At 43.1% G+C, this 16,179-nt stretch overlaps 1 protein-coding gene across 3 annotated transcripts in view; it reads left to right on the forward strand.

The window, feature by feature from the left end:
• Nucleotides 1-16,179, forward strand: part of psd3l (pleckstrin and Sec7 domain containing 3, like) — a 148,927-nt gene that overhangs the window by 35,906 nt on the left and 96,842 nt on the right. For all 3 annotated transcript variants that reach the window (XM_079600220.1, XM_079600221.1, XM_079600222.1), the window contains exon 4: nucleotides 3,781-4,134. In XM_079600220.1, the coding sequence (XP_079456346.1) occupies nucleotides 3,781-4,134 (354 nt within the window). The remainder of the gene's footprint in view (nucleotides 1-3,780; nucleotides 4,135-16,179) is intronic.

Consider the following 16,179-nt stretch of genomic DNA (forward strand, 5'->3'; position numbering starts at 1 on the left):
ACGCTTTATCATTAAAATAATCAGTATTGTATTTCTTATCTCTTTTTAATAGCAATTTAACTTTTTTTGGGACATTTTTAAATGAACACAACATTTTTCATAGACAGCATCTTAACTAAGTAAAATGCTCTGCATGGGCTGTTACTGTAATGTTTTTAGTATTAAACTCTGCATTTTTCTTGACTTGTTTGCTGACTTGATTATGATTGTTTCACTAGCCGCATTTCCATTACCCTTCAAATTGCGCAAATTGCGAATTTTAAATACGCCCAATGGAAACACGTCAATTTAGCAAAAGCTCCCATTTATCGCAAAAATAGGTGGTTTTGCAGCCAATTCGAAAAAGAAATATTTTGCAAAAATGCAATGGAAATGTTTTTTGCGCATTTACAGTCACCTGACGTAAAAATTACGTTTTAGTCGCATAACATCGGTTAATGGAAACGCTGTCATTTCGCAATTGTCGACATTTAGAAAAAATCACAAAAGTTTTGCGCAAATCTGTAATGGAAACGCGCCTAGTGACTCTCACATTGCATTTTGGTATTGCCATAATCTAGAAGGCAATATCAGTTTGTTGTCAACCTTTAGGAGCACACCTATGTATATTTATGTATATATATATATACAGTGGGGAGAACAAGTATTTGATACACTGCCAATTTTGCAGGTTTTCCCACTTGCAAAGCATGTAGAAGTCTGTCATTTTTATCATAAAATTAGCATTTTATTGCATGACATAAGTATTTGATACATCAAAAAAGCAGAAATGAAGCTCTAGCGCAAGTTCTGCCGGGAAGACTCAATTGTTACGTTACTTATTACCTTCTCATCTATCCAATCATATCCTAATACTTTCGGTATAAAAGGATGGTACTTACACACGTCTGAGTTCGCAGATGCTGTCGCTCCATTCACCTCCACCCTCCCCACCACCTCCAAGACGGGTCTTTCCCTCCATCCTCCACATAACACCAAGATGTCTTTCTCCTCCATCCACCCCACCACCACCAGACGGCCCCTTCCCTTACTTCGCTGGGGGTCGGCTGCACCCCTGCCTTCGTCTTCAGGCAGGACATGCAGAGTCCGAACCCTAGGATTGCAAGCTACGGACGGGGCCTACGCCAAAGAACTCGATTGCTTGCTGAGCTCTTAATAAATGTTAATTGTCACAGTATTTATTCTCCCGAGTCTTTCTGGTAGAACTTAATATTTGGTACAGAAACCTTTGTTTGCAGTTACAGAGATCATAGGTTTCCTGTAGTTCTGGACCAGGTTTGCACACACTGGGGATTTTGGCCCACTCCTCCACACACACCTTCTCCAGACCCTTCAGGTTTCGGGGCTGTCGCTGGGCAATACGGACTCTCAGCTCCTCCACAGATCTTCTATTGGGTTCAGATCTGCAGACTGGCTAGGCCACTCCAGGACCTCGAGATGCTTCTTACGGAGCCACTCCTCAGTTGCCCTGGCTGTGTGTTTCGGGTCGTTGTCCTGCTGGAAGACCCAGACACGACCCATCTTCAATGCTCTTACTGAGGGAAGGAGGTTGTTGGCCAAGATCTGGCGATACACGACCCCTTCTATCCTCCCCTCGATACGGTGCAGTCGTCCGGTCCCCTTTGCAGAGAAGCATCCCCAGAGAATGATGTCCACCTCCATGCTTCACGGTTGGGATGGTGTTCTTGGGGTTGTTCTCATCCTTCTTCTTCCTCCAAATAGGGTGAGTGGAGTTTAGACCAAAAAGCTCAATTTTTGTCTCATCAGACCACATGACCTTCTCCCATTCCTCCTCTGGATCATCCAGATGGTCATTGGCAGACTTCAGACGGCCTGGACATGCGCTGGCTTGAGCAGGGGGACCTTGCGTGCGCTGCAGGAGTTTAATCCATGACGGCGTAGTGTGTTACTAATGGTTTTCTGTGAGACTGTGGTCCCAGCTCTCTTCAGGTCATTGACCAGGTCCTGCCGTGTAGTTCTGGGCTGATCCCGCACCTTCCTCATGATCATTGTTGCCCCACGAGGTGAGATCTTGCATGGTGCCCCAGACCGAGGGAGATTGACCGTTATCTTGAACTTCTTCCCTTTTCTAATAATTACGCCAACAGTTGTTGCCTTCTCACCAAGCTGATGCCTATTGTCCTGTAGCCCATCCCAGCCTTGTGCAGGTCTACAGTTTATCCCTGATGTCCTTACACAGCTCTCTCGTCTTGGCCATTGTGGAGAGGTTGGAGTCTGTTTGATTGAGTGTGTGGACAGGTGTCTTTTATACAGGTAACGAGTTCAAACTGGTGCAGTTAATACAGGTAATGAGTGGAGAACAGGGGGGCTTCTTAAAGAAAAACTAACAGGTCTGTGAGAGCCGCAATTCTTACTGGTTGGTAGGTGATCAAATACTTACGTCATGCAATAAAATGCAAATTAATTATTTAAAAATCATACAATGTTATTTTCTGGATTTTTGTTTTAGATTCTGTCTCTCACAGTTAAAGATTACCTATGATAAAAATTACAGACCTCTACATGCTTTGTAAGTGGGAAAACCTGCAAAATCAGCAGTGTATAAATACTTGTTCTCCCCACTGTATATTTATATATGTTTATAGTCCACTTTAGACAGTCTACTCTCCGCCTACTGACCTAATGTGTAAACATTATGGGAAGAGCTCTAGCCAGATGGGATATAAATTTGAGACTGGAGACACAAGTTTGGTTTGAAGATGAAAAATGTACCAAGCACAATGTTCTCTCACCATTCCTGATTTCTAACACACACTCACTGTGTTCGGCTGGTCTCAGAGCAGAAACTAAAGCTGATGCTCTCCGTGTGTTTTTCCTTCAGTTCATATGTAAATTGCGTGAACAGGCCAGAGACACACCTGCACTTTACACAACACAGAGCTCAAGCGCCCTGTTCATCGGCTCGTCTGCTTACTGTATACAGTCAGTTCTCCATGGCTTTCACTTCCTCTATTCTCTCTGCTCGGTGTTCGTCAGAACTGATCCGCACAATAGAGGAAGCGCTGTTCACTTTCAGCTGCTAAGAGGAACCAGGCTTGCGGCTTTATAATGGAAGCAGGCATTTTTAACTTCCTGTGGGCGGCTCATGAATTTATCTAGAACATATACAGATCATAAATAATATTTGGCATAATGTTGCGTTGTCATGGGAATTAACATTTGTTTTACGACCAACATAAACTAAAAATAAGCACTACATTTGTTACAGTATTTATTCATCTTTATTAATGTTAGTTAATAAAAATGCAGCTGTTCATTGTTTGTTCATGTTAGTTCACGGTGCATTAACTTATGTTAACAAAATAATTGTTTATTCTTACTGTAGTAATGTTAACTAAGGTTAACTAATGAACCTTATTGTAAAGTGTTACCAAATCATTGGTAATAATACTGTATTTCAGTAATAAGAAGCATAAATGCTTTATGGAAATGATAGTTTAAGAAGAAATGTGCTTAATTTCTAAACTATAATCCTAAAAGGCTTTATTCAATTTTTTAAATGCAAACGATTCATTCTTTTCATTCTGGGGTGAGATGTGAGCCTCCCTGTTTTTGTGAAATTCACTCTTATGGCGTATGTTGCCAGATTAGCATATGTCGTAGCATACGCTTGAGTTTTACCCATCATGAAGTCTCTAACAAGGGCTTACTCCTTAATGTAAACGTACGCATGTCACAAAGCCAACTTCTGTTTCGGTCTTCCTGTTTCCTCTCGCCCTGTGTGCTGAGCTGTTATTGAGAAGTGTGTGTGTGTTTCAGGAGTCCTGAAGGTGAGAGTGACTCCACAGATGTCTTCAGCTGCCGGTTCGAGAGCATCCTGGAGTCTGAGCGTCTGCGGGCGACTCTCTACAGCAGCATGGACTCGCTGGACACCCCGAAACCTGAACCTGAACCCCGTTCCCAAGCCGATCCGGAGCCCTCCTTCGCCCTGGACATCCCCCTCACTCCCATGATCCAGCAGCGGCTGAAGGACAGGAGCCTGTTCCTGGATTCGGACACTGAGGTGCTGAGCGTCTCGAAGCCGAGCGGGGGGGCAGCGCTGGAGCTCACCTCGTCCTTCCTCTCCACAGCCAACGGTGGAAACCACAGAGACTGGCTGACGGGCTGTTTGAGGTAAGAAGTCAAGTCAAGTCACCTTCATTTATATAGCGCTTTTAACAGTATGGATTGTTTCAAAGCAGCTTTACAGTGATAACAGAAACACAAACCCGCGAAAACAAACGGCGCGCACATGCGCATCACGTGTTCGGTCGATAGGTATACGCGTTTGAATATATATGTGCGCAGGCGTGTAGCCCTTCACAAATCAACCCTCAACAAACTACTTGTTAGGCCTTAAAAATGTATACTTCAGGAATTTTTGTCGCGTCTGCGTAGCCACGCGAACCGGAATTATCCCGACAACGTTTTATCTGTACAGAGGTAAAGGGAAGGAGGCCTTCACAGGGGAGAGACTAGTGGACACTTCAGCACTGCGTTGTCGTCGTGTCCTGGCGCAGGTCCTTCATCAGATCCGGATACGGCAGACTGCGGTAAACCTCGGGATAAACAGAGACACTAATATTAGAGTAGATGCCATTCTTCTTATGATGTAACGAGTACATCAGGATTTATGGGAAGTGTTCCCGGTTCCGGCTGATCTAATCTATGCAGCCTAACATTGAGTTATAGAAGTCTATAATTGTGTTATGTCAAAGAGATGTGTCTTTAATCTGGCTTTGAACTGACAGAGTGTGTCTGCTTCCCGGACAATGTTAGGAAGACTGTTCCAGAGTTTTGGTGCTAAATAGGAAAAGGATCTACCGCCAGCAGTCGATTTTGATATTCTAGGTATTATTAACTGGCCGGAGTTTTGAGATCAGAGTCGACGTGAAGGACTATAATGCGTTAAGAGCTCGCTCAAGTACTGCGGAGCTAAACCATTTAGTGCTTTGTAAGTGATCAGCAATATTTTTTAATTTATACAATGTTTAATAGGAAGCCAATGCAGTGTTGACAGAACGGGGCTAATATGGTCAAACTTCCTGGTTCTGGTAAGAACTCGAGCTGCTGCGTTTTGAACTAGCTGTAGTTTGTTTGTTAAGCGTGCAGGGCAACCACCCAGTAGAGCATTACAATAATCTAGCCTTGAGGTCATGAACGCATGAACTAATTGTTCCGCATTATTCATTGAGAGCATATGACGTAATTTAGATAAATTTTTTTGATTAAAAAATGCGGTTTTACAGATACTACACACGTGACTTTCAAATGAAAGATTGGTATCAAAGAGCACACCCAGGTTCCTAACCGACGACGAGGACTTGACAGAGCAGCCATCAAGTGTTAGACAGTACTCTAGGTTATTACGTGTGGAAGTTTTTGGTCCAATAATTAGAAACTCATTTTTTTCTGAATTTAGTAGTAGGAAATTACAAGTCATCCAGTGTTTTATATCAGCTATGCATTCTGTTCATTTTGTGAATTGGTAAGTTTCATCAGGGCGTGAAGAAATATGCAGCTGAGTATCGTCGGCATAACAGTGAAAGCTAATTCCATGTTTCCTAATGATATCTCCTAATGGTAGCATGTACAGAGTGAACAGCAGCGGTCCTACTACTGAGCCTTGAGGTACGCCATACTGAACTTGTGATTGATAAGACATCTCTTCATTTACTGCTACAAACTGATAATGGTCAGATAAGTATGATTTAAACCATGCTAGTGCAATTCCACTAATGCCAACATAGTTTTCTAGTCTATTTAAAACAGGGGTGTCCAAACTTTTTTTAGTGAGGGCCAAATACAGAAAAATAAACAAAGGGCCGGGCCACACACTATATTGACACATGAATACTGCATTTTTACGACCTGGCTTGTTACTCAAGGTCTCAACATAAAAAGGAACAGGAACAAACAGTTTAGGTTTTAAAATTTTAAATGAATAAAGAACTGTTTATTATTAAAGTAAAAAGTGTGGTATGAATTAAATACAATGTCAGTTGTGTGTGTTTGCAAAGAGTCAGGTTAATAACTGGAACTGCACTGCTCGTGCACTGGAACGACAGGCCTGCAGGTGGCACATGAAAACATGAACATGTGTAAACTGTAAGGTTTACCATATTTAGCAAGACTTGTCAGACTAATAATCTGAGGCAATTTCAAGAGACTGGTAATTCGCCTAAAGAACAATTCTCACAAATAAAAAATACTTCAAAACTAACGCACACAAATCAAAAGCGACAACGAGGAAGGTGCAGCAAGACTCGCGCAACAACCAACTCACAGCGCTCGCCCCCGGGGGGAAACGCGTTCATGTGGCAGATCTCTGCGCGGCGCCGCTGTCCGTAGTACTAGGTCACACGCGCGCTGCTTTTAGCTTTATTGCTGTTTAATATGAACTGATAATTCTATAATGTGAAGAACATTACACTCAGTGGGAGCAGTGATGCTGTCCTTTGGATTGAAGGATGGCTGACATGTCAGGAGAAAGTTTGGTGGTTGAGACACGAAGGACTTCACAGAGATGGCTATCGGCCATTCTGGTTCTCAATCTGCTTTTGTTCTGATTTAACAGAGAAAATGTTTGTTCACATATGTATGTTGAGCCGAACAGGCTCATCATTCTTTTTGCCTGGCGTCTCATCAGAGGAAACTTGGCACTATCCAAACTCTGATAGAAGTCAGGGAGGGAGAGAAGCTGATGTTGACTCTTCAGAGAATCATCGCATTGCATTTCAATCAGTTCTAACTGCAGACTCTCTTCCACTTCTTCTGCATCCACCAGGAAGGGGGTCGAGAACAGCTTGATTTGTTTTTCAATGACAGAAAAATCTTGGAAACGCTGGTTGAATTCGGTCACGAGAGATGCAATCACAGACACATATTTCTCCTTTTTAGCAGAAAGGTCGGCATTTGGAAAAGCAGACTTGATTTCAGACAGTGCAGGGAAGTGTGCAACATTAAAGCTTCGTAGTTGTGTCTCAAACAGGCGGAGCTTTACACGGAAGGCTTTCATGTGCGCATACAGGTGAGGCACCAGCTGTTCTTTGCCTTGTAGGTTCTTGTTCAGTGTATTCAGATGAGTAAGATCAACTAAAAATGCCAGGTCGGCCAGCCACAGAGGGTCACTCAGTTCATGAAGAGGTCGGCCCTTCTCTTTCATAAACTGATCGATTTCTGATCTCAGCGAATAAAAGCGCTGCAGCACATAGCCGCGGCTCAGCCAGCGCACCTCAGAGTGGTAGAGTAGATCCCCGTATTCAGCATCCACATCAGAAAGGAAAGCTTGAAATTATCTGTGGTACAGTCCTCTAGCTCGAATTATGTTGACAGTTTTTACAACAGTGTTCATCACATCGCCCAGCTGGACAGTCTTGGCACATAGTGCTTCTTGGTGGATTATACAGTGCATCCTAAAAGCCTCACCTCCGCTCTCTTTTACCTTGGCGCACACCATCGATGCCATTCCTTTGCGATCGCCCGTCATGGCCGGAGCTCCATCCGTTGTTACTCCACAGAGCTTGTCCCATTTAAGCCCCATCTTTTCAACTGCCTCTGACACAGCTTCGAAAATATCTCTACCCGTCGTTGTGCCTTTTAGGCTCATCATATCAAGCAGCTCCTCCGTACAGCAAAAATGATCATCTACTCCCCGCAAAAAAATGAACAGCTGCGCAGTGTCTGTAGCATCTGTACTCTCATCGCATGCTATCGAGTAAAAGTCAAAAGCACCAGCTTTGTCTCTCAGCTGAAGTTTCACGTTAGCTGACAAGTCCTCGATTCTCCGCACCACTGTATTTCTGGATAAGCTCACGTTGTTGAAATCCTGCACTTTCTCCGGGCACATTATTTCTGTGACTTTGATGAGGCACTGCTTTATGAAACCGCCGTCTGAGAACGGTTTGCCGTGCTGAGCAATAAGTTTAGCGACTTCATAGCTTGCTGTTGTGGCGTTTTCCTGTATTTTGTTAGCACGAAAAAAAAACTGTTGTTGACCTTGCAGACTAGCTGGCATTTGCTTGACTTTCTGTGTTCGTTCGGCACCGGTGTACGATGTGTAGCTCTGATGTTTAGTTTCATAGTGCCGACGGACATTATAGTCTTTCATCACAGCAACATCTTCATTGCAAATCAAACAGACACATTTTTCCGTTGATTTCTTTGAAAAAATATTCATTTTCCCACCGTGTTTGAAATCTTCTACACTCACTTGCTATTTTTCGTTTCTTGGGTGCTGCCATTTCTGGTGCTCGCAGTAAAAGTTTTTCTAGCGGTAACGGTTGAGAAGCTCCATCTAGTGTTGAAACTGAGAAGTGCAACAGAGTTGAGCTCAAGCTTCTTGTGTGGGCCATATTCAATTATATTTTCAAAATTTGCCGCGGGCCAATAAAAACGGGCCGTAGTTTGGACACCCCTGATTTAAAAGGATGTTGTGGTCAATGGTGTCAAATGCAGCACTAAGATCAAGTAATACTAATAGAGAGATACACCCATGATCGGATGATAAGAGCAAATCATTTGTGACTTTAACGAGAGCTGTCTCGGTACTATGGTACGGTCTAAATCCGGACTGAAAATCCTCGCAGATATCATTTCTTTCAAGAAAGGAACACAGTTGTGAGGATACTGCTTTTTCTAATATCTTTGACAGAAATGGCAGATTAGAGATCGGCCTGTAATTGACTAGTTTTGTAGGATCAAGTTGCAGTTTTTTTAACAAGCGGTTTAATCATAGCTAGCTTAAAGGTTTTTGGTACGTATCCTAGAGACAAAGACGAATTAATGATATTAAGAAGAGGATCTATGACATCTGGAAGCATCTCTTTCAGCAGCTTAGTCGGTATAGGGTCTAACATGCACGTTGTCGATTTAGATGATTTGACGAGTTTGCAAAATTCTTCCTCTCCTATAGCAATGAATGAATCAAATTTTCCCTCAGGGAGACTACAATGCACTTCCTGATGCGATACTGTATTAGACGGTTAGTTATAATTTTGTCCCTGATATTATTGATCTTATAAGTGAAGAAGTTCATAAAGTTATTACTGCTGTGTTGCTTGGAAACTTCTGGGCTTGAAGCTTTCTTTTTCGTTAGTTTAGCCACTGTTTCAAATAAATACCTAGGATTATGTTTATTTTCTTCTAATAGGGTTGAAAAATAAGCAGATCTAGCAGCTTTTAAAGCCTCTCTGTAAGCAATCGAGCTCTCCTTCCATGAAATCCGAAACACCTCTAGTTTTGTTTTCTTCCAGTTGCGCTCCATTTTTCTGGCTGCTCTCGTAAGGGCCTGAGTGTGCTCGTTGTGCCACGGCGTTGGACTATGTTCTTTAATCTTCTTTAAGCGCAGCGGAGCAACTGTGTCTAAAGTGCTGGAAAAGAGAGAGTTAAAAGTTTCTGTTGCAATATCGAGTTCGTCTAAGCTGAGATGATGAAACTGATTATGAAGATTATTGATAAAGCAATCTTTAGTGGCAGAGGTCTAACATATTTGTAACACTGAGTCGGCTATGGCTTGGCTAAATTAAGTGTACACGAGACTATAGATAATGATCTGAGATCTGAGAAGAACACACAGGTCACTTCAGAGAAACAGCAAGAGTGGACAGCAACTCTTTTTGACTTTGACAGGGTGGCAAAAATTGTAGATGTGTATCTTTTTTAGCACTGGGTATAGTTTGATGAGAGAGCTGATTATATGGCGCCCTCTGCTGAAAAGTCTTATCAACTGCACTTAGTTAAAGTCCCCCTGTAGTCAATAATTGTATCCCTTAAAACTCGTCTTTGATCACCAAAATTACATATTTAAGTGTTTTTTTCTTGAAAAATAAATGAATGGCTTAAAATATCTTGAATGTAACTCGACACCCTTACCTAATTTAGTATACGCGGTTCTATGAATATGCAAATGAGCCCCGTCTCCACTCACTCACTCACTCAGAGATCCACTGGTTGACGATCACACGTTGATCTGATTGGTTACAAGGTAGTGTGTGACGTCAGAAACACCAGCGATTTCAAACCGTGTTTTTGAGACTGTCTTTGGTTCACTGCAGTTTTAAGCAGAAAATACTCAGCAATGCTGTCGACTTATGAACTTACACACGGTTTGTCTTAAAGCAGATTAAAAACACCACATAGACATATAAACAACATTAAAAGCTGGATTTTCAACACAGGGGGACTTTAACTAAAACCAAACACCTTCGTCACTTTAGATAAAATAACTTTTTTATAACTTATATAATTTCAGTTAGTTTCCTGGGCAGTGTTTCTATTTTTCATTTAGTTTAACTTGATGTAAAATAACTCAAACTAAAACAGTGAAATTGAAAAACGTAAAAAAAAAAAAAAAAAAAAAATTCAACATATTTTATTTCAGCTAGTTGCGAAGGAATTTAAAAAATAATAATAATAACAAACTAAAATAGAAATAAAAATGATAAATAAAAACTATCAATTTAAAATATTACAAATATTTAAAAAACACCAAAACAGAATTACTAAAACTTTCAAATTAAAATTAAAATGGAAAGTTTAACAGTAAAACCTAATTCAAAATATGAATAAAACTATACTAATCTCAGTGATACTAAAATTATTTTCAGAAAGTCTTTTTTTCAAGATAACTGTAATCCATAAATAAGAGTTGATAAGTTAATGAGTTGTTTTGTGTGCTTGTCATGGTGTTAAAAAGTATTTTAAAATTGACCTTATTTGACTTTCATTACATTACATATATGTTTATTGATCTTTTCTTACTATGATCTTTTTAAAATCCACCATTTGCAACTATTGCTTAAATTACTTCCATTATAAAATCAACTGTATTAATAATTTGTCTCATTTAAAACTGGAACAGAAACTGGAACTAATTTTTGATTTTGCTGATGTCGATACTTTCATATTTATTTTTAGAGGTGTTCTGTACAGTTTCAGTACACTTTAATTATTTCATATTTATCACGACTGAAGCTCATTTTATACAGTTCTGCTTATGCTTCCTCTGTGGCCACATACACACTGCAGAGTGACAATCGCATTTAAACACATACAGGAGTAATCTCACAGCCGTCGTAATCAAAGCAACATTTCCAAGCCTTGTGGATGCAAAGAAGAAACCAGAGATGCATTTACTGCCATATGTTTATTAAACCTCTGATGACAGAGCCAGTGTATTATGTTTTTAAGGGTTTTAAAGCTTTTTAACGCCAAGGACCCTTCATAAAATATAAAGCAGCTACTGTATACACAATTTATTTGATCAAAAGAGTAAGCCAATCAGCAGTAGGGGGCGTGTCCACTCATGATGGGGGAGGGTAGAGAGAGAGAGCCAATCAGCAGAAGGGGGCGTGTCCATTCATGATGGGGGAGGAGAGTGAGTGAGTCAATCAGCATTTGGGGGTGTGTCCACTCATGATGGGGGAGGAGAGAGAGAGTGAGCCAATCAGCATTTGGGGGTGTGTCCACTCATGATGGGAGAAGGGAGAGAGAGAGAGCCAATCAGCAGTAGGGGGCGTGGCCACTCATGATGGGGGAGGAGAGAGAGAGTGAGCCAATCAGCAGTTGGGGGCGTGTCCACTCATGATGGGGGAGGGGAGAGAGAGAGAGCCAATCAGCAGTAGGGGGCGTGTCCATTCATGATGGGGGAGGAGAGAGAGAGTGAGCCAATCAGCATTTGGGGGTGTGTCCACTCATGATGGGGGAGGAGAGAGAGAGTGAGCCAATCAGCATTTGGGGGTGTGTCCACTCATGATGGGAGAAGGGAGAGAGAGAGAGCCAATCAGCAGTAGAGGGCGTGTCCACTCATGATGGGAGAAGGGAGAGAGAGAGAGCCAATCAGCAGTAGAGGGCGTGTCCACTCATGATGGGAGAAGGGAGAGAGAGAGAGCCAATCAGCAGTAGAGGGCGTGTCCACTCATGATGGGAGAAGGCAGAGCCATAGAGAGAAAGCGTTGCGACACTCTTTGCTGTCGCCGCTATGGCTGTCACGTGGTTCATGTAAGTCCCAATAGTTCCAAAACATACGCTGGCTGTCATGTTATTCTATGGGACAGACAGCAGCGATTGCATTATTGAACGGAAAATATAAAATAAAACACACACCCAAGTACTTTTTCAGCTGTTATTGCATTTTGTTAATGTCAGTTTTGCATTTGGAGAGGCAACGAGGTACTGTATATTACTTATATTAAGTTTTAGGCGGAAAAAGCTTAGTGTTCATGTTCGCATGGGTAGTAGCACTGGCTTTAGCGGCTCTAACTTAACTTTTCCATATCATTTATCTGATGATGATGGACGTCTTATATTTATTTTAGCAAAACTGGGCTGTATTAGGCTATTGATTCCCGTGATTTTGCTTATAAATTCCGATTCAGCCATTAGCCTAACGTTACCTTCGTGATCACGCAGAGGTCAGCCGTGGCGGTCCGTTCAGTATTCGCTTAGAAGCTAGCTCACTTCTTCTGATGAAAGTGTCCACCCCCAGGACCACAACGTGAAACATGATCATGTTAAGACTATATAATTTTAAGATTAAGCCATACACATATTATCAAAACAGATTAAAAACGAATTCCACTGATACAAATGAAGGTTTTCAAATAAACTATTTTTTATTAAACAATGACAGACAACAAAAATGTGTGCTTGTGTTAATGTGTGTGTGAACAAGAAAACCAAAAACCAGGGACAGGTGATCCATGAAACACACAGGACTGGTGATGGCCATAACAATCCTAGAGGTCCAGCATTGTTCTCACAAGCCGCTTCACTCAAGACAACAAATTAAAAGTTAGTAGGCTATATCCCAAAAATTCAATCAAATAAAAGTTGCTATAAAGATTCATTACCGAACTAATTAGATGCTACCTTCACAGCTGGCGAAGTCGCGCTAGCAAGCAGCCAGGCAATGCTAGAAAATCGGTTGATACAACCAAGATAAAATATAAATAATAACGCTGTGCATGTACAAATGAAGACCAGTATAAGCATCGCAAAGGGCCTCTAAAACAATATAGACAGTTGACAATTCAAAAGAGGTTGATATTTCATCAAGTTACCTCTGGAACAACTCGACGCGCTGCAATGTAAGTGAATGGGGTTCAACGCCCAAATGACAGTGTTTGGAACTAATCCGATCTCCACATCCCGGAAGTAGGCGGTTAAAAGCGCCGCCATTTTTTACAACGGAGGTCTATGGGAGTGTCGCAACTCTTTCTCTCTATGGCTCTGGGAGAAGGGAGAGAGAGAGCCAATCAGCAGTAGGGGGCGTGTCCACTCATGATGGGGGAGGGGAGAGAGAGAGAGCCAATCAGCAGTAGGGGGCGTGTCCACTCATGAGGGGGGAGGAGAGAGAGAGTGAGCCAATCAGCAGTAGGGGGCGTGTCCAATCATGATGGGAGAGGGGAGAGAGAGAGAGCCAATCAGCAGTAGGGGGCGTGTCCACTCATGATAGGGGAGGAGAGAGAGAGAGAGAGCCAATCAGCAGTAGGGGGCGTGTCCACTCATGATGGGGGAGGAGAGAGAGAGCCAATCAGCAGTAGGGGGCGTGTCCACTCATGAGGGGGGAGGAGAGAGAGAGTGAGCCAATCAGCAGTAGGGGGCGTGTCCACTCATGAGGGGGGAGGAGAGAGAGAGTGAGCCAATCAGCAGTAGGGGGCGTGTCCAATCATGATGGGGGAGGGGAGAGAGAGAGAGCCACTCAGCAGTAGGGGGCGTGTCCACTCATGATAGGGGAGGAGAGAGAGAGAGAGAGCCAATCAGCAGTAGGGGGCGTGTCCACTCATGATGGGGGAGGAGAGAGAGAGCCAATCCGCAGTAGGGGGCGTGTCCACTCATGATGGGGGAAGGGAGAGAGAGTGAGCCAATCAGCAGTAGGGGGCGTGTCCAATCATGATGGGGGAGGGGAGAGAGAGAGAGCCACTCAGCAGTAGGGGGCGTGTCCACTCATGATAGGGGAGGAGAGAGAGAGAGAGAGAGAGCCAATCAGCAGTAGGGGGCGTGTCCACTCATGATGGGGGAGGAGAGAGAGAGCCAATCCGCAGTAGGGGGCGTGTCCACTCATGATGGGGGAAGGGAGAGAGAGTGAGCCAATCAGCAGTAGGGGGCGTGTCCACTCATGATGGGGGAGGAGAGAGAGAGCCAATCCGCAGTAGGGGGCGTGTCCACTCATGATGGGGGAAGGGAGAGAGAGTGAGCCAATCCGCAGTAGGGGGCGTGTCCACTCATGATCGGGGAAGGGAGAGAGAGAGAGCCAATCAGCAGTAATAATTCATCACATTTATATAGCACTTTTCTGGACACTCAAAGCGCTTTACATAGAAGGGGGAATCTCCTCAACCACCAGAGAGAGTGAGCCAATCAGCATTTGGGGGCGTGTCCACTCATGATGGGGGAGGGGAGAGAGAGAGAGCCAATCAGCAGTAGGGGGCGTGTCCATTCATGATGGGGGGAGGAGAGAGAGAGTGAGCCAATCAGCATTTGGGGGTGTGTCCACTTAGGGCTGGGCGATATGGCCCCAAAAAAATATCACGATATTTTTTTTTATATCAGTCGATATCGATAATTATCGATAAATGTCAAATCTTTATTTATTTCAAGTTTAAAGACAGATTTGTACTCCTAAGTGAAAGCTGTAGAAACCAGAGCGTTGTGTTTTTAAACTACTCTTTATTGTCAGAACATATCATGACAAACACTTGCCAAACAGGGGAACATTCACAAATCCGAGGTAGAACATTGAAACATTTGACATTTTTCCTTAACAAAATAAATATCTTTATTTCAGTAGTATTAGCTTGAGTTAGGATGCAGATTTACTTAATACAATTTATGTTCATTAACAAAAACAGTAGCCTAACATCTGTTAAAAAAAAGTAACAACATTATTTTTATTTGGTAAAATGTAATATTCTTTAGTTTTATAAAAATTAACCATTGGTCAGCCAGCATCATGCATTTAGATCATAACCACAGATAAAATGTAACTTTATGGTTTCTATGGTATTTATGAAAACCAGTAGCCTAAATACATTATTAAAAACTGTAATTATATTCCATTAGTCCTTACATTGTCTACATTAATAATATTATACAATTCAATATATACATATCCCACATTTCATGGTGCAGTTAATATTACTAGGCTAACGTTACAGTAACGTTAAATCCGTGGTAAATGATGGGAATGTGTCGAAGGAAAAGCCTTCTGACTGTATCGTTGCGCACAGTGTTTCTCCTGTTCGTCAGCTTCATCTGCCTTTAAACTGGTTTAAATCACTGAGACGTGTGTTCCTCGCTGAATAAAAGCGCTTCTCACTGGATCTCGTGACAAAGGCCGATCAGAGTAAACGCGTCTGCTCTAGTGAACTCGCGCTGCGCTGCCGTTTGGACTTTGAGCCGAGCAGATAAACGGTCCGTGTGGCGCGCGCGGTTCAGATGAGATTCGTTCCGCTTTTGGCGCAAAAACATTATCGAACATTTATCGAGCTCTTGATATCGTTTTATCGAGAAAAATTATATCGCGATAATTATCGTTATCGTTTTATCGCCCAGCCCTATGTCCACTCATGATGGGAGAGGGGAGAGAGAGAGAGCCAATCAGCAGTAGGGGGCGTGTCCATTCATGATGGGGGGAGGAGAGCGAGAGTGAGCCAATCAGCATTTGGGGGTGTGTCCACTCATGATGGGAGAAGGGAGAGAGAGAGAGCCAATCAGCAGTAGGGGGCGTGTCCACTCATGATGGGAGAAGGGAGAGAGAGAGAGCCAATCAGCAGTAGGGGGCGTGTCCACTCATGATGGGGGAGGGGAGAGAGAGAGCCAATCAGCAGTAGGGGGCGTGTCCACTCATGAGGGGGGAGGAGAGAGAGAGTGAGCCAATCAGCAGTAGGGGGCGTGTCCAATCATGATGGGAGAGGGCAGAGAGAGAGAGCCAATCAGCAGTAGGGGGCGTGTCCACTCATGATAGGGGAGGAGAGAGAGAGAGAGAGCCAATCAGCAGTAGGGGGCGTGTCCACTCATGATGGGGGAAGGGAGAGAGAGTGAGCCAATCAGCAGTAGGGGGCGTGTCCACTCATGATGGGGGAGGAGAGAGAGTGAGTCAATCAGCAGTAGGGGGCGTGCCCACTCATGAGGGGGGAGGAGAGAGAGTGAGCCAATCAGCAGTAGGGGGCGTGCCCA

Source organism: Phoxinus phoxinus (assembly GCF_949152265.1).
Source record: "Phoxinus phoxinus genome assembly, chromosome: 23".
Lineage (NCBI taxonomy): Eukaryota > Metazoa > Chordata > Actinopteri > Cypriniformes > Leuciscidae > Phoxinus > Phoxinus phoxinus.